The sequence below is a fragment of the Gorilla gorilla genome, chromosome 10 (genome assembly GCF_029281585.2).
Source record: "Gorilla gorilla gorilla isolate KB3781 chromosome 10, NHGRI_mGorGor1-v2.1_pri, whole genome shotgun sequence".
NCBI classification, from domain to species: Eukaryota; Metazoa; Chordata; class Mammalia; order Primates; family Hominidae; genus Gorilla; species Gorilla gorilla.
In genome coordinates this window covers 128,320,271-128,339,678 of record NC_073234.2, presented here as the reverse complement: position 1 = coordinate 128,339,678, position 19,408 = coordinate 128,320,271, and the positions used below count along the sequence as shown (strand labels likewise).

Here is a 19,408-nt window from a genome sequence, read left to right as displayed (position 1 = left end):
TTTAAGAAGAGTCTTACTCAGACAGATTGTAGTGGCAAAATCACAATTCACTGCAGCCTCCACTGCCTAGGCTCAAACAATCCTCCCACCTCAGCCTCTCCAGTAGCTGGGACCAGAGGGAGGCATGTACTACTACACCTGGCTATTTTTTAAAATTATTATTATTTGTAGAGACTAGATCTTGCTATTTTGCCAAGGCTGATCTTGAACTCCTGGGCTCAAGCAATCTCTGCCTTGGCCTCCCAAAGCTGGGATTACAGGCATGAGCCACTGCGCCTGGCCCACTAGACACACTTCTAAGCTTGATTACATATATTAATGCATTTAATTCTTCTGACAACTCTATAAGATTACTATTATCCCCATTAGTATTATCCTCATTTTACAGATGAGGACACAGAGGCCTATTTTTATCTTAACTCAAGCATACGTGTATTACGAAGGAGAACACAAAAATCACATTGATGTTTTCAACATAAAATACAAGATTTTGCAGAATTCTGGGTTTGTCCCCAGGCCCCTACTGCTAGCCACATGTCCACTTGGCTTAGCTTTAGGGAGTATTTGTGGAAGGGCTGAGCAGTAACTGCTCCAGGCAGTGGCTGAGGGAAACTCCCAGATGCCTGTGGGAGGGCCAAGCATCTTGACAGCAGGACCACAGATCCAGGAGGAACTGGGGTTTCTCTGCCTTTGTCTGGCACAAGTCCAATATGTTTAGTCACCAGACTGAGGCTGAGAGAGGGGTAGAGGCTGGCCCAGGTCAAACAGCAAGTTGGTGGCTGGGCTAGAATTGGAAGTCCTGTGTTGTTCCCAATGATCTTTTGCCCCCAACCCTGGAATGGTCTAGGAACCCCTCACCCAGGACATTGAAGGCAGGCACCAGGCTAACATCCATCCAGTCCTCAAGATCTACGGATGTCAGGCGGAACTGCAGGGCCCCAGGCACACTCTGCTCAGGAAACGTGAGTCTCAGACCAGGGACTGGGTTCTGCCACCAGGATTCCAGCGATGCCCGCATCTCACTGAGGATCTCTGCACGGCGGGCCCTCTGGTCCACATAGCTCTTGAAGCAGTCGAGGAAGATGACAAGTTCAGAATCACAGCCACCCTTGAGAGCTGTGCCCCGGCCAGAGGAGCCTCCCTGGGCAAAGAAAAATAACTCAGAATTTCATACTGTCCAATTCTAGTGGCCTTGCAACCTGGCAGGCAACTTGAGTGAGGCAAGTGTGCTGGGGAGAGACTGTGGCCACATGGCTGTAGGCATTGAAGCCACGCGGGAATGTGGGCCCAGGGTAGCCAGGCTCGAGATTTCAAGAGAAGCAATTTTAACATGTAAACTCGTGATTTTTTTTTTCCCATAGAAACAGGGTCTTGTTCTGTCACCCAGGCTGGAAAGCAGTGACATAATCATAGCTCACTGCGGCCTTGAACTCCTGGGCTCCAGTGATCCTCCTGCCTCAGCCTCTCAAGTAGTTGAGACTACAGGCACACGCTACCATGCCTGGCTAGTTTTTACATTTTTTTAAAGAGATGGGGTCTTGCTATGTTGCCCAGGCTGGAGTGCAGTGGCTATTCACAGACACGATTGTAGCTCACTGCAGCTCGGAATTCCTGGGCTCGAGTGATCTTCTTGCCTCAGCCTCCCAAGTGTCTGAGACTATAGGCATGCACCACCGTGCTGGGCTAAATCCATACTTGTAATTTTATTTTTATGTTTAGTTTTGAGACAGAGACTTACTCTGTTGCCTAGGCTGGAGTGCAGTGGCACCATCTCAGCTCACTGCAACCTCCATCTCATGAGTTCAAGCTATTTTCCCACCTCAGCCTCCTGAGTAGCTGGGACTACAGGTGTGCGCCACCATGCCTGGCTAATTTTTGTATTTTTAGTAGAGATGGGGTTTCACCATGTTGGCCAGACTGGTCTCGAATTCCTGACCTCAAGGGATCTGCCCTCCTTGGCCTCCCAAAGTGCTGGGATTACAGGCATGAACCACCATGCCAGGCCTATATCCATGATTTTTAAATGTTGGCAACTAACTTTTTAAAAACTCAAGACCGCGGGTAAAACAAATTCTGCTTTGCAGAACACACATTTGCAATCTTTGCTCAGAATGGGTACAGAACTGTGGTATGACTCAATTTCTGAGACCTGTGTGATTAGTGTTTCTTTCGGCAAAGCTTCCAACCTGAGGATTTGGAAAAGAAACTCCTAAACATTGTCAGAGCCACTGTTCTGTGTCTGGGATCTGACATCTCTAATCTCACTTCCAACACAAAACAACTGTGATGTAGTTACATGTGGTTGCAGATATGGGGAGTGAGGCTCAGATGGTGAAATGCGTTACACAGCCAGTAAACAGCAAGAACCAGGATGGAGCCCTCCAGGAGCAAGGCTTGCCCCAAACTGGGACCCCCTACTTATCCCGATGATTATGCCAGTCCTTTTACTTCCAGCTCCCACCATCTGGGGGCTGCTGACAAAGTGGGAACAGGGAATATTACAGGCTGGGCACTTCCTGCACGTTTTGCTCACTCTCATCTCATTGAACCTTCCTCACAGCCCCAGAAGGAAGGTACCACTTTACAAAAGAGGAAGTGAAAGCACAGGGAGATTGCACCGTGCTCACTTTACAAAGGAGAAAATGAAAGCACAGGGAGATTGTGCTCCAGAACCCCCTCCCACCCCTTTCCAGGGAAGCTAAGGACGCCAGGGCTTTCCCTTGCTGCACAGAAATCCCTCCTGTCCATCTCCAAGGTAGAAATGGGACTTCACACCTCCTAGGCGACAAGTCTCTCCTCCTTCCCCACCTCCCAAGCTGAGAGTCAGCCCCAGGAAACCACTAGGTGCTCTGAGGCCATTTCTACTCTGCGTTTTCACTCCCTCTCCTGACAACCTCCAAATCTGCTCTAGCACACCCAGGTTCCCTCCATCAATCCATTCCTGGCACCCCCAAATCTACCCTGAGGATAAGGTAGCTCATGACTTGTCTCCTCCCTGAATCTGCGAGTGTCCTGGGATCACAGTGGCAGTGTGGCTGTATTTAAGTGACAAAAAGTGACCCGGAGCCTGGGCAACATGGTGAAATCCCGTCTCTACAAAAAATGCAAAAATTACCTGGGCATGGTGGCTCACACCTGTAATCCCAGCACTTTGAAAGGCCAAGGCAAGTGGATCACTTGAGCCCAGGAGTTCCAGACCAGCCTGGGCAACACGGCAAAACTCTGTCTCTACAAAAAATGCAAATAATTAGCCAGGCATGGTAGTGTGCACCTGTAGTGCCAGCTACTTGGGAGGCTGAGGTGTGAGAATAACTTGAGCCCAGGAGGCAGAGGTTGCTGTGAGCCAAGATCATGCTACTGCACTCCAGCCTGGGTGACAGAGCGAGACCCTGTCTCAAAAAAAAAAAAAAAAAAGATGTGACTCAGAGTAGTAATTTAGCGTCTAGCTTCAGTTTCCCTATCCATAAAACAGGTACAATAATACCTACCTCACTGAACGTGGGGATGAAATGAGGTAATACTCATTTAATGAGATAATTTTCATTGTTATTTGATAATGTCTCAATAAATTGGGCTACTCTGGCTGTTACACGGAGTGTTATTACTTCTGTATCCTTAGGGTCTGGCATAGTGTGAGGCCCACAGTCTGTTTGAATGACTGGGTGAATGAGTGAGTGAGTGAATGAATGGATAAGAAGCAGCCTCTGAGAGCAGAGATGCAGGAATCAGGCTACTTGGATTTGAATCCTGGCTGGGCCTCTTACAGGATTGGACACGTCACTGTGCCTCTCTGTGCCTCATTTTCTCCATCTGTCAAGCGGGCTTAAGAGTACCTACCTGGCTCGTATGTTCGGGGGAGTTAGCACGGGGCTGGCACATTGGAAGTATTTGTTAAAGAAATGAATGAGGTGCACAAGCGGATAAAGCCACCCCCACCGTAAGCCTATGTGAGGCTTAAGCGTCCTCCCAGGACTCCCCTTTGGACACATAAAGACCCCGAGGTGGGACCTCACCTTGACAGTTTTCAGCACCCGCGGGGCAGCAGCGCCGAGGCGGCCCGCGCGCTCCCTCAGGGCAGCGGCCAGGGCGCCCAGGGCGCGCCGCGCCTTCTCTACGAACTCCGTCCGCGGCTGCAGACTTCTGGCCACGAACCTGTCCAGCGCAGCGGCCGGGGTGCTGTACAAGTCCATGGCCGCCCGGCGCAGGTGCAAGGGGAAGCAGGGCTCTGGCACGGCCTTCGGATTTCTGGTTTCGTTTCCCCGCCCGGCTCTCCGAACCACGCCCAGCTGGCCAGGTCCTAGGTCCTCGGTCCCGCGCGTGGCGTGAAACGGGGAGGGGCGCTGCAGTTCCTGTCTTCCCCAGGTTTCTCTCCTCCTCCCCAAACTTGGGAAATTCCCTGCTTTCAGTTTCGTTTCTTTCTAGCAGCTCTTGGACCTGACACCCACTTCCTGGTCCCCTTCCCAGCTACGACTTCCTCTCCTTCATCTCCTTGCTTCCAGCCGTCCCTGCAACCACCAGCTCCAACGAACTAATCACAACCTAACAAAGTATACCCACAGAACGTATGGGTACCTACTGAGTAACGTACTCTGAGCATTTCAGAAATGTGCAGGTTTTACATGGAAAAAAAAGGTCAGGATTTAATAAACGGAGAAGTCCTACCTCGCTGTCTGACTGAGGGATGCGTTCTAAACACCACTACCACCACCAGTGATAATAAAGCGCACTTGGAGACTCTCACTGACTCCTCCCAACGACCATGGTGTAGGTGCTATTATCATCACCCATTTGACAGATGAGGAAGTCAAGGTACAGAGGAACTAGGTAACTGTCCAAGGTAACACAGCTGGAAAGTTGTCTGGCTGGATTCAAACCCAGCCCAAGCCCACAGAGCTGCCCTCTTCAGAAGCCAACTCTTCCTAAATAATTTATACGTGTAATGCAGTTCCAATAAAAATTCCATCTTTAAAAACTTCAAACACACGATCTAAAGTCTGTCTGCAAGAATTAAAAATTATTTTGGAGGAGAAGGAGGAAGGAAAGTCAGTCAGTTTAGGATGGTACCTTGCACAACAATACTACATATTAAAACGTTGTAAAGCTACAATAGGGAAATCCTCTTGGAATGGGCACAAAGCTAAGCGGACTGTAAGCTATAAGCTGCAGAGTGGAGATTTGAATCCAGGACCATTGCGCTTCTATCTTCATGGCCTGTCTCCTTTTTCTGCTTATTTCCTGCTGCTTCTCCACCCGGGTTCCTAGAGACTGCACACCTGAGCTCTCTTCCAGGCCTGGTCCAAGCCATAGCCTATCTCTTCCTCCCCATCTTACTAAAAAACTCCCAGGTCCTCTCTCCTGTCTGCTCCCGGACCCAGCATTTACTCTGCCTCTGAGTACACTTCAGGTAATAGTCTTAACAAGTGCTTCCTGACATCTGCACGGTAACTGAAAGGAAATAGGATCAGAGTGTGAATTTCAGAGGTCATGGTCAACTAGAGGGAGAGATGCTGGGTCTGTAATATGTACACCGGCTAATATTTTGAGTAGTGAATGCTGCATCACTTGGAATATTCAAGTATGGGCAGGAGACTATTTTGTAGGTCAGGTGTTGTGGTGGGGATTTAAGTCAAGGGATTGAGCAATGATTTTCATTCTCGCCCATTAATCACAGTCTTCTTCCTGAGTCACAGGCCACTTTAGAAACTTTCCATTCAAGATAGTGGATTGAACACATGCTCAAAATTCTATTAAAATAGCAGCAAAGATATATTAAAAGCATAATGGAAATCAACAGGGTTGGAAACTGAGAAAAAGTGGAGTCAAGGGGGCAGGACATTTGAGGCATTTTTAGAAGATGGAACACAGAAGGGTCAATACTGGGTCATGATGGTGGACTGAACATATGCATAAGCCTTCAACGTCCATCCCAGGCCTCTAGAGGTGGCAGGAAAGCGATAGAAAAACTTTAATAATGTTGCTGGGTCCTAACCAGAGGTGTCCCAGGTAAACTGGAATCTGAGATCCCTGTCAGAGATATGGGATTGGATGAAGGAGGAAATTGCAGCCAAAACACCTAAAGGAGGGGGTACCTATGCAGAGTGGAAAGGCTCTGAGGAGCTGCAGGCTCCAGGCAGTGGATTGAAGGAGAAGAAGAGACCCTAGGTTAACTCTCATGGTTGTCAGTTGTGCTGGCATAGTAATGGCAGCCTCTAAAGACATGTGGTCTCCCGCCCCAACCTTTCTGTGTTGAGTAACAGGCAGCAGAGGTGCCTGTTTAAGGAGGGAGCAGTGAGGGTGGGGCAGAGAGGCAGGGAAGTACACAGCATACCTGGCCACATCTGGAAAGAACAGAAAGCCCTGTATGCAGAAGACTCATTCCTGGCACATCCCCTTTCCTCACCTCTGCCTCCAGCTGCAGTAAGAAGGTACCAACTTCACAGGGAGACAAGCAGAACATCCCCAGTGAGCAAAAAGCACACATCCAAAGGTGCCAAATTATTTTGGGAGATCGAATGCTATGAACATATAAACTCACATGTAAGGACATTGAAATAATCAATAAAGGAGAAGGAGTCTTCTATGGTCTAAATTTGTCCCCCAGAATTCATGTGTTGGAAACTTACTCCCCAATGCAGCGGTTGGGAAGTGGGGTCTAACAGGAGGTGTTTGTGTCATGAGGGCTCTGCCCACGTGAGTGGATTATGGCCACTATGAAAAGAGCTTGCAGGAATGGGCTCATTCTCTTCTGCTTTTCTGCCATGTGAGGACATAGTGTTCCTCCCCTCCAAAAGACACAACATTCTTCAAGGCGCCATCTTGGAAGCATAGAGACCAGGTCCTAACCTGCTGAAGCCTTGGTCTTGCACTTCTCAGCCTCCAGAACTGTGATAAGTAAATTTCTGTTCTTTACTAATTTCCCAGTCTGTGGCTTTCTATTTTAGAAATACAAATTGGACTAACACGGTCTTAGAAATATATAATTAACATCCTCAGAGGGATTAGATATTATACCAATTATAATTATTCATTGTATTCATGATTATTCATCATATCCATGAAATAAGAACAGTTATGAAAGTCAACAACCACCACTATCACATTGGAAGTGAAAACATAATGCAAAATAAAACCAAAGATGAACAGAAAAACCAAACCTTCTCCATAGATAGGCTGAATAAATATACCTGAAGATAAAATCAGTAAACTGGAAGATGGAATGGAGGAAATTACTCGAGATTACAGGAAAGCAGAACATAGAAAAGAAAGGTATAAAAGACAACTTATGAGATGTGGAAAACAGATCCTTTCCTTATTCTTATAAATATTTATTAAGGCCAGGTGCGGTGGCTCACGCCTGTAATCCCAGCACTTTGGGAGGCCAAAGCAGGTGGATCACCTGAGGTCAGGAGTTCGAGACTGGCCTGGCCAACATGGTGAAACCCCGTCTCTACTAAACATACAAAAATTAGCTGAGTATGGTGGCATGCACCTGTAATCCCAGCTACTAAGGAGTCTGAGTCAGGAGAATCACTTGAACCCACAAGGCAATGGTTGCAGTGAGCCAAGATCACACCATTGCACTCTAGCCTGGATGACAAGAGTGAAACTCTGGCTCAAAAATAAAATAAATAAATAAATAAATAAATAAATAAATAAATAAATAAATATTTATTCGGTGTTTTTTTTATGGTAGCCACTGGTCTAGCAAAGAACATGTGTGGTGAATAAGTGAAAAGGCCTCTGCTCTCATGGCCTCTGCTTCTCATGTTATATTGTAACAAGAGAAGATGGACAAAAAATTAATAAGCAAATAGAATATGTTGGATTCATGGCTAGATAAAATCTTAAGCACAGGGGTTTTCTTGGGGTGCTTGGAATTAGAAGGCATATCTGGACAGGTCACCCACAGTTGTGGGTGTAACAAAATGACTCAGAATGTCTGTTACACATTCTGTTACTTACTACGGTCAAATATATTCTTGGTTGATACAGTAGCAAGTCATCTGCTGTTCTCCTTGGAAAACTATTGCTTATTGCCTATATATAAAAGGTGACAGTATCCTCCTACAGATACTCTCTCTCTTTTTGCCTGTCTGCTTAGTCAACTCACTCACCACCTTGCACTGGCCTGGGAAGAAATTGCCGCTGGTTTCTTTTTGCAAAAGAATATTCTTTCTTTCTTTTTCTCTTTTTCTTTTTCTTTCTTTTCTTTTCTTTTTTCTTTCTTTCTTTCTTTCTTTCTTTCTTTCTTTCTTTCTTTCTTTCCTCTCTTTCTCTCTCTCTCTTCCTTCCTTCCTTCCTTTTTTTTTTTTTTTTTTTTTTTGAGGCAGCCCAGGCTGGAGTGCAGCAGTGTGGTCTCGGCTCACTGCAACCTCTGCCTCCCAGGTTTAAGCAATTCTCCTGCCTCAGCCTCCCGAGTAGCTGGGATTACAGGTGTGTGCCACCATGTCTGGCTAATTTTTGTATTTTTAGTAGAGACGGGGTTTCACTATGTTGGCCAGGGTGGTCTCGAACTCCTGACCTCAGGTGATCCAGGAGCCTTGGCTTCCCGAAGTGCTGGGATTACAGGTGTGAGCCACCACGCCCGGCAGAAAAAGAATCTTCTGACGCATCAAAAGAATAAGATGGATTCATGGATGGATAGAAGGATGAAGAAATTGTAAATATGCAATCAAGCAAGTGCAATAAAACGTTAATTGTAAAATCTATGTGGTGAGTATATGAGTGTTCACTGCAAAATTCTTTCAGTGTGGCTGTTTGCTTGGAAATTTTTCTTAATGAAATGTTGGAAGAAACTGGCAAACTATGGCCCATGGGCCACATCTGGTCCAGCCTCTGCTTGTTTTTGTACTTTTTTTTTTTTTTTTGACAGTTTCGCTCTGTAGCCCAGGATGGAGTGCAGTGGCATGATCGTGGCTCACTGCAACCTCTGCCTCCCTGGTTCAAGCGATTCTCCTGCCTCAGCCTCCCAAGTAGCTGGGATTACAGGCGCCCACCACCACACCTGGCTAATTTTTGTATTTCTCACAGAGACAGGGTTTCACCATCTTGGCCAGGCTGATCTCGAACTCCTGACCTCAAGTGATCTGCTTGCCTCAGCCTCCCAAAGTGTTGAGATTACAGGTGTGAGCCACTGCACCCAGCTGTTTTTGTACTTTTTAACATGTTTAATGGTTAAGAAAAAAAATCAACAGAAGAATATTAAAAATAAAAGAATATTTTGTGACGTGAAAATTATGAAATTCAGTGTCCATAAATAAAGTTTAATTGAAATGCCATTACACCCATTTATTTATATGTTGTCTATGGCTGCTTGCATATGGCAACAGCAGAGATGAAGAGTCCAACCGAGGTTGGATGATCCATAAGGCCTAAAATATTTACTATATTGCCCTTCACGGGAAAACTTGGCCAATCTAGCAACTGCTGGGCACGTAGGCGGGACTTCATGATAGCTGCAGTGATTCTCATTTCACAATTCTGTTTTGTTCTTCTACATCAACACCAAGAAACCTTACTCATGACACTTATGATTTTCAAAAAAAGATTTTATTTAATCAGGTGGCAGTACATGGGGCATTGAGAGCAGGGGTAGAGTGAGGTTCAAGGGGGGATCAGTTGACAAAGGAGGAAACAACAGTAAGACAGTGTGTTCTTCCAGGAGCTGATGCCACTTGGAGTCACAGTGCTTGAGGAATTGCACAATAGGCTGGAAATGGCAGATTTCTATGATGATTCTTGGTCACAACTAGGAATTATTTGTGTTACCTCCATTTGACAGATTATGAAACTGAGGCTCAGAGAAGCTGAGTGACTTGCCTGGGATTGTACAGCAAAGGAGGGCGCAGAATGTGTGCCTGTGGAGCTTAATTAAATGGACAAGGAAGCACTGAGACAGCAGGGTGGAGATTAAGAGCACAGGCTTTGAGGGCTGGCAGTTTAGGGTTTGCATCCCAGCTCTGCCACTCACCAGTTGTGTGACTTTGGGCGCAATGATTTCAACCTGTCTGAACCTCAATTCTCTCATCTGTAGCGACGGGGAAATAATGCATTCATAGGCTTAGCAAAGTAGCTGGCATCAGATAAGCACTGAGTAAATAGCAGTAGTTTTATTACTTTTGTGTTACTGTGGGGGTTTTTTTGTTTGTTTTTTTTGTTTTTTTGTTTTTGTTTTTTTGAGATGTAGTCTCACTCTGTCGCCCAGGCTGGAGTGCAGTGGTGTGAGCTCGGCTCACTGCAACCACCAGCCCCCAGGTTCAAGTGATTCTCCTGCCTCAGACTCCTGATTAGCTGGGATTACAGGGGCTGGCCATTGATGCCCGGCTAATTTTTGTATTTTTAGTAGAGATGCAGTTTCACCATGTTGGCCAGGCTGGTCTCAAACTCCTGGCCTCAAGTGATCTGCCTGCCTCGGCCTCCCAAAGTTCTGGGATTACAGGCGTGAGCCACTGTGCCCGGCCATGTCATTGTTTTTATGATAATTATTAACCACAGCATCCTTTTCAGTCATACACAGCTAACTCAAGACTGAGATCCCACTATTTGTGTAAATCTACCTTGTATTTTCTCTTAAATTTTATTTTTTAATGAGGGACAGAGAGAGAGAGAGAAGGAGACAGGGAGGAAGAGAGGGAGGGAGTTCACATGTGTTCACATGGGGCATTGAAAGCAGAGCTGGAAATAGATGCTAATTTTAAGTAGAGAGAGAGGTTGGGTTGCAATTAATTTTATGAGACATCTGTTTATTATTGAAGGTTTTCCTTGCTGTGATTTCTGCCTCCCTAAGCAACCTGGAAACTATAGGATAATGAGGCTCCTCTTGTCTGTTGCAAATTCACCGCATGTTCACTAATTGTTGGTATAGTTCCTTCTGCCAACCAGTGTGAGGTTTACCTGAAAATGAAGAAAGGAATGTGTGCTCACTCTCATATTAAGGAGCCTGTCTGCCCAGAGAGCATCAGTGAGAAAAGCCTATAGAGGCATCTCCACTCTGGCAGTCAGGAGACCCTAGGTCTTATTTGTCTTGGTTTGCTGTGCAGTCCCAGGCGAGTCACTTAGCTTCTCTGAGCCTCAGTTTTATTATCTGTCAAATGAAGAGAATGCGGGGCAACAGTTTTAGATGTTTTAGAGTCAGATGGTCTTGAGTTTGAGTCTGGAACCTATCTGTACCGCATGAGCAAATGAGCGCCCTCTTCTGAGCCTGTTTCCTCATCATTAAAATGGATTTTATTTATCAAACCATTACCAGATGTCAGGTATCATTCTGAACACTTTATAAATATTGACTCATTTAATCTTTGTATAAATCCTATGAGATAGATGCTATTGTCAGCTTCCTTTTAGAGATAGGGAAATGGCATAGAGAGGTTAGGAAATTAGCTCGATGTTACAGAGCTGGAAATTGGTAGAGCCAGGATTTGAACCCAGGCAGTCGGACTCCAGATTCTTTGCTTTTAGCTCCTTCCTCCTTCCATCATGCTCCTCCACCTCACAAGGTTGTGATGTGAGAATAAAATGAAATAATGAATGTAAGGTCCCTAGCATGTGCCTGGAAAGTTGTAAATGTCAGTAAGTGGAGACTGCAATGGTTATGGTTATGCCTATTAGTGGAATGAGCTGCCCAGGATGCCCCAAAACAAAAGCAAATACAATTCCAGACTGCATGAACAGAAGACTCAGAAAAAGCCTCTCTTTATGGTGTGTGGGTATGTGTGGAAATGGTGACCCAGAGACTGTGGCCAAGATGGTGTAAATATGGAACCCATCAGTGAAAAATCTGGGATTGGAAGCCAACCATCATATTTTCCTGAAAACCAGTATATCCAGAAATGTCAATCAGCAGCCAACTAACCAAGGAGAGTGTGTGTTAGAGAAGAGAGAAAGAAAGAGCTCCCCGAATGAATGTGGGCTTCACTGAGTGAATGTGTGACGTCAGGGTGTGGGATACCCCCAGGGGAGCGTAACATTTGAAGGAACACAGTTTGATGGAGTTGATAAGGTCTGCATCAGCAGCCTGTTGCTATTAAAATGAACACTGATTTTGTTCAGATTTATTCTGTAAAAGGCCAGAGCCAGGCTCTTGAGGGTCACACTGGGGTGGGGTGCAGATTGGCAGGGACCAAAGGGGACCTTAGTCCTTCCCTGAACCAAGATGACTGAGGCCAGTGAGGCTGAGGAGGGGGCTGCAGGAGACTCAGAGCACCGGCCTTGGGCAGGCAGGGACTTGGGGCATGAGGAAGGCCCCAGCAGAGCACAGCTCCCTAGGGTGTGTCCCAAGTGCCCAGCTCCACAGAGGGCAGTGAGCATGAGGAGAAGGGGCCTTGCACTTGGGCCTAACAAAGGTGGGTTCAAATCCCACCTCTGTCCTTTATCAGTGGTGTGCCCTTGGGCAGGTCACTTGACCTCTCAAAGCCTCTGTATCAGGCCATTCTTGCATTGCTATTAAGGGATACCTGAGACTGGGTAATTTATAAAGAAAAAGAGGTTTAATCGGCTCATGGTTCTGCAGGCTTTACAGGAAGCATGGTACTGACGTCTGCTTGGCTTCTGGGGAGGCCTCAGGAGGCTTACAATCATAGCAGAAGGCAAACGGGGAGCAGGCATATCATGTGGCGAAAGCAGGAGTGAGAGAAAGTGGGGAGGAGGTGCCACCCAGTTTTAAACAACCAGGTCTCATGAGAACGTACTCACTATCATAAGGATAGCACCAAGGCGATGGTGTTAAACTACCCATGAGAAATCCACCCCCGTGATCCAATCACCTCCCAACAGGCCCCACCTCCAACGCTGGGGATTACATTTCAACATGAGATTTGGGTGGAGACATACATTCAAACTATATCAGCCTCAGTTTATTCATCTGCGAAATGGGGAGAGTCTGACATACCTGTCTCAAAGGACAGGCAAGGCAAGGCCACGCACACTAAGTGCTAAGCACAGTAACTCAGGGAAGGCCATCATCATCATTATCATCTTCTTGCTCATCTCCCCCTTGCCTTCTTCCGCCTTATTATCATAAAAAAGGACTCTTCTTGCCTGGGTGAGAAGACAGTTGCCTTCTGTGTGACTTTGGGCTAATTACTTAACCTCTCTGTGCCTCAGCTTCCCTATCTCTAAAATAAAGATGTTAGTCGCACCTACCTCATAGGATTTATATGAGGATTAAATGGGTTAACATTTACAAAGTGTTTGGAACAGCACCTGACATCTGGTAATGGTTTGATAAATAAAATCCCATTGCCTGAGGCTCTTACGTAGGTAACTCCAGGAACCAAACAGAATATGCAACAAACTCCCAAATGCAGAATTTATAAAGGGGCTCCTCAGTCATGTTAAGAATACATAAAGGGGTTGGAGTGTGGAGAGGAGCAATGTTTGGCAAAGAGATTGCCCTGGAGAGAACTGTTGTCAGGTGATGTGTTGCTTCCCTTTGGGAGATGGATGGGGGTGTGATATTCCTTGCCTCAATCCAGCTGGCTTCCCAAGGACCCCTTGGAAAGCTTTCCATCTAGCTGGGAGACACAGAGATTCTGAGGTCTGCCTCACACCCAAGAAAGCTGAAGTGGCCTGTAGTTGCCTGATGGGGGCAGGATGGGCTTCATTTGGGAGGCGTTTCCTCTGGTCCAGATGTGAATCACATGGGTGACAATTCTGGCATGGGGTCATCTTGGGGGCTTGTCTCACAGGGCCCTCTGGCAGCAAAGAGATGCTCACAAGAAGCTGGGTGTGGTACAGAAATCTAGATGAGGCAGGAGTTAGACGGGACCATGTAGAGGAGAGATGTAGAGGCCCTAGGAAAGGGACTTACAGAGGTTCCCAGGCCTGGGATTGCTGTAGAATCCATAAACACACCCTCTCCCCCAATCCTCAAGAGAAAGCGCCACTTCTAGCCATCTGCCAGACCTCAGTGTGGTAAACTGAGTCACTGGCCCCCATTTCACTGCTTCCTGGATCCATGCTTTGCCATGGGATGTTGTAGTTCCTCCCACTAAAGACGATGGTTACTTCCCAAGTCCTTGAGTTTGCTCAGCCATGTGACTTGCATGGCCAGTGGAATGTGAGAAGTGACGGCACGTCAGTGCTGGGCTGAGGCCTTGAATGGCTTCATGGGTCTCTGTTTACTCGCTTGTGCTTCTGCCATCTCCAAAGCCCATTCAGCCTGGGCTCCAGAAGACACGCACAGAACAGCCTTAAATGCAACTGGCAGGAAGGAGTTGAGCTCAGGAGAACCCACAGCATGTACAGAGGTGCCCAGCTGAGCCCAGCCTGGATCAACCAACCCATGCTCACATGAGCATCAATCACTTCACAGTTGTTTTAAGCTACTGAGAGTTTTGGGGTAGTTTGTTATGTAGCAATCACTAACCAAGACACTTGGAAGGAGTAAATCTCTTCTCTCAAGAAAGAACTGCTCTAGTCCTCCCATGGAATGATTCTGCTGCTTCCCAGAGGAACAGAGAGAGCAGAAGGCAACCACAACCCCATCCCTGGAGGCAGGCTGCTAACTTCCAGTCTTAACTGGGAGAGAAGTCTGCCCTTTGACCACAGAATGAAGGGTTGATAAAATATCAAGGACTGAACATTCAAATTCCTGAATGAAGGATGTGTTTGTAACTTGAATGGACAGAGGACTACCTACTAGCTGAGTTAGCAGAAAAATCATGAGACCTTCCTGCAAACACTAAAGATCCTGGCACTAGGCTTAATACGTCACTTTATGCAGTGATCCTGAGTTCAGTGGGTTTGCCTATGGTCAGCACAAACCCAAACCAGGGGAGGGACAGGCATCCACAGTTCTGAGGCTGTCCCTTCAGGCATGCTACAGTCTTTGGTCTTCAAGTCATAGGATTCAGTTCAGTAAATGCAAAGGTGTCTGTAATTATGGACAAGCTACAAGTATGCTGGATTCTGTTTCCAGCATCCTTGCTCCCAAACATAGATGGTTGCTGTGAACTGTGACGTGACCTCCAACAACTTCTCCCTACATTAGCACAGCGGGAAAAAAAATCAGAAAATCTGGTCATTCTTGCTTGATATAAGTGAAAAAGACACTTATATTGCATCTGAGTCATGCTGCAGCTTGGGGGTCTGTTTGTTACAGCAGCTAATGTTATCCTAACTAATACATCAAACCAAGATCATAGTAGTCCTGCTGCAATCATGCATGTTCTATAGAGTAAGGTTGATTTTAGTACAAAGCTGTCATGTGGGAGACTGTGGAGGCCTCGCCATTTGTGGGAGAGAACAAAGATAGTGAATAGAAGTCTCCTATGGCCAAACACAAGATCTTTAATTTCATAGGATTCTGGGAGTCACATGGCTGAGAATAGGGAGGGAGGCACTTCTTAAATCCACCGAAGATCCTATGCTCTGAATGACGTGTGACCAGAGAATTAGAATCAATGCTAATTTCAGGTATACAGTGATGTTGCGGGAAGTCAGGGACCCCGAACGGAGGGACCTACTGAAGCCATGACAGAAGAACATAAATTGTGAAGATTTCATGGACATTTATCACTTCCTCAATCAATACTCTCATAATTTCCTATGTCTGTCTTTAATCTCTTAATCCTGTCATCTTCATAAGCTGAGGATGTATGTTGCCTCAGGACCCTGTGATGATTGCATTAACTGCACAAATTGTTCGTAAAGCATGTGTGTTTGAACAATATGAAATCTGGGCACCTTGAAAGAAGAACAGGATAACAGCGATGTTCAGGGAACAAGGGAGATAACCATTAGGTCTGACTGCCTGGGAGCCAGGCAAGACAGAGCCATATTTCTCTTATTACCAAAAACGGGTAAGAGAAATATCCCTGAATTCTTTCCCCAGTAAGGAATGTTAATAATTAACAGCCCTGGGAAAAGAATGCATTCCCAGGGGGCCTCTAAAATGGCCGCTCTGGGGGTGTCTGCCTTATGCAGTTGCAGATAAGGGATGAAACACGCCCTGGTCTCCTGCAGCACCCCCAGGCTTGCAAGGATTAGGAAATTCCAGCCTGGCGAATTCTAGTCAGACTGGTTCTCTGCTCTTGAACACTGTAAAGATGTTTATCAATGACAATGCGTGCACAGCGGAACATGAAACTTCCTTAGTAATTCTAGTTTTGCCCTGACCTTGTGATCTCACCCTGACCTTCTGCCTTGTGATCTTTTGTCGCCCTTGAATCATGTGTTCTCTGTGACCCACACCCTATTTGTACACTTCCTCCCCTTTGAAGATTGCTAATAAAAACTTGCTGGTTTTACGGCTCAGGGGGCACCACAGAACCTGCCGACATGTGATGTCTGCCCTGGACACCCAGCTTTAAAATTTATCTCTTTTGTACTCTTTCCCTTTATTTCTCAGACCAGCCGACACTTAGGGAAAATAGAAAAGAACCTACATTGAAATATCGGGGGCTGGTTTCCCCCGATACAGTATGATATTCAAGCATCATGTCGTACTCCTCAAATACATGCATTTTTTTATTAACATAAAATTTTAGGCCAGGTGCAGTTGTTCATGCCTCTGTAATTGCAGCATGCTGGGAGGTGGAGGCAGAAGGAATGCTTGAGGCCAGGAGTTCAAGACCAGCCTGGGCACAATAGTGAGACCTGGCCATTACCCCCTACAGGCTCCTGCCATCAGATTTACTGGCCCTCTAATAAATTATTAGATCATTTACTGGATAATTAAAAGATAAATAGAACTGTATTGATTGGACCTCTCATAAATAGTGCCTGTTATCTCATCAGGCAATTGTCCCTGAGGAGTCTCTTGCTCATCTTTGCATCCCCAGCACTTAGCTCAGAACATGGCCCAGGGCAGACCTTTGATAAATATTTTTGAATAATCATCATAATAAGCTCTAACTTCCTTTAGGATAAGCTATATGTGAGGTACTGGCATAAATCCATCATCCATTAGCTCCTTCAGTCCTCTCTGTAACACTAAGAGCCACAATTGCACCCAAATTTATTTATGTATTTATTTATTTACTTATTTCTGAGACAGGGTCGCATTCTGTTGCCCAGGCTGGAGTGCAGCGGCTTGATCATGGCTCACTGCAGCCTTGACTTCGTGGGCTCAAGGAATTCTTCCTCCTCAGCCTCCTGAGTAGCTGGGACTACAGGCATGAGCCACCACACCTGGCTAATTTTTTTATTTTTATAGAGACAGGGTCTCACTATGTTACCCAGGCTGGTCTTGAACTCCTGGGCTCAAGCAATCCTCCTGCCTTAGCCTCCCAAAGCATGCACACCTATTTGACAGAGGAGAGCCTGTTTCACCAAGGAGTTAGGTAAGTGACTTGACGTCTCATAAGATTCAGAAGCAGGATTTGAGCCCAGGCAGTCTGACTCCAGAGCCCTGGGTTTGATCTGCCTGAAGGGAAGTTTGGGGAGGGGCAATACTGGCCTGTGGTTGGCTGGGAGAGGGGCCCTGGCACCTCACAGACAGGCGTGAGGGGTGTGCAAGGAGGGGATTTGTGTGAGGAAAAGGGGGAGGGTGTGGGAGAGTTCATGCAGGGCCTCAAAGACAGCAGTACATCAAAATTCACCCCCTCGTTGAGCTGGGAGACCTAACATGAAGCTGAGCGTGCAGAGTTCACCCATCAACCCTGGACCTCAAACTTGACATTGAACGTTTCCTCATTTTGAACACTTCCAGCTGTGCCCTAATTTCTTCCGTGAACTTCACTCTCATTTCTGTTGGCTAAACATTAACTCTTTTTAGTTTTGTTTTCTCGGCAGGGAGGAGCTGAGGAAATTTATCTCTGAGGGCTCAGAAATTTCCAGCTCAGGTGCTTCAATGTTATACCATAGTTTCCCTCGTCCTTACACACTTGCTCCTGTTTCCAAATCTTGTGAATTTGTCCTTGAACCAGCAGCTCCAAACAACAGCACCCCAGAGCTTTCTGTAGCCTGTGCCTGCTAACTTTGCGTAAACTATCAGATCTTAGCTGTGAGAAATACTTCCCAAAAGTTTTTTTTTTCTGTGCAAGAAAAGTGTCTTTATTATTTCCCGTGGCAACAGAAAATTTAGAAAAGCATAAAGATCACCTATAATGCTATAGCCAAATATCACCACTGAAAATGTTTAAGTCTCCCATGAAGCAACCATTGCAAAATGAAATTAAAGAAAGCATGCCAAGTACGATAGTACTGAAACAAATACTTGGGAATACATATGACAAAAACCATGAAAGACCTCTGCAGGGAAAATGATAAAACATTGTCACTGTCACTAAAGAGGACAAAAATTAATGAAAAGAAACTCCAAGTTCATGGATCAGAATCATCAAATTCTATATAGATATATATATAAAATATAGATGTTATTCTTCCCAAGCTAATATGTGTAATTCTAATCAAATGCCTCCCCATATTTTGGGAGGAGCTTCACAAATTGAGTATAAAATTAATGTAGAAATAAAAAGGGCCAAGAGGAACCAATGACTTGATAAAAAGAGAACAGAGTTCTCCCAAAGATACTAAGAATTATAAGGTTATAGTAATTAAGACAAGGTTGTGTTAACTCAAGGACACAAAAAATAGACCAATGGAAAAGAGCAGAGTCCAGAAACAGACTCCCACATAGATGGGCTCTGGGAATATTTAAGAGGTGGCTTTGCAAAGAAGTAGAGAGAACATGATCCGTTCAATAAATGCTGCTGGGATAATTGAGCATCCACATTGGAAGAACTGGAACTGAACCCCTTCCTCACATGCCATATAAAAATAAATGTCTTTTGTTGTCTGTGCTTTTGGTGTCACATCCCTGAAATCACTGGAAAGACCAATGTCATGAAGTTTTCCCCTAAGTTTTCTTCTAGTAGTTTCAGTTTCAGGTCTTATGTTTAATCCATTTTGAGTTGATTTTGTGTATGCTGTAAGGTAAGGGTCCAATTTTATTCTTTTGCATGTGGACATTCAGCTTTCCAAACACCATTTGTTGAAGACACTGTCCTTTCCCCATTGTGTATTCTTGGTAATCTTGTCAAAGATCAGGTGGCCACGTATGCAAAGCACAGGCAACAAAAGCAAAAATAGGCAACTTGGACTACATCAGACTAAAATGCTTCTGCATAGCAAAGGAAACAATCAACGGGCTGAAAAGACAATCTATGGAATGAAGAAAACATTTACAAACCATACATCTAATAAGGGTTAATCTCCACAATATGTAAGGAACTCCTACCACTCACTAGCAAAAAAATTAATAACTTGATTTAAAAATGGGCTAAGGATAGGAATAGATCTTTCTCCAAAGAAGACACACAAATGGATAACAGGTGTATGAAAATATACTCAATATCACTAATTATCAGAGAAGTGCAAATCAAAATCACGATGCAATATCACCTTACTCCTGGTAGGATGGCTATCATTTTTTAAAGAATGAACAAAAGATAACAAGTGTGAGGAT

The 19,408-nt window shown here is 45.4% G+C and overlaps 1 protein-coding gene across 4 annotated transcripts in view; it reads right to left on the bottom strand.

Annotated features, from left to right (window-relative positions):
- The window catches only part of OAS3 (2'-5'-oligoadenylate synthetase 3), a 34,389-nt gene extending 29,974 nt beyond the window's left edge, over window positions 1–4,415 (bottom strand). For 3 of the 4 annotated variants that reach the window (XM_055359153.2, XM_055359156.2, XM_055359154.2), the window contains exons 1-2: window positions 4,014–4,390; window positions 859–1,141 (exon numbers count right to left, since the gene is read on the bottom strand). In XM_055359153.2, the coding sequence (XP_055215128.1) occupies window positions 859–1,141; window positions 4,014–4,190 (460 nt within the window). In that variant the 5' untranslated portion in view covers window positions 4,191–4,390. Of the gene's footprint in view, window positions 1–858; window positions 1,142–4,013 lie in introns of all 4 variants that reach the window. The other variant, XM_004053928.4, reaches the window with a different exon arrangement.
- Between the last annotated feature and the right edge of the window lie 14,993 nt (window positions 4,416–19,408).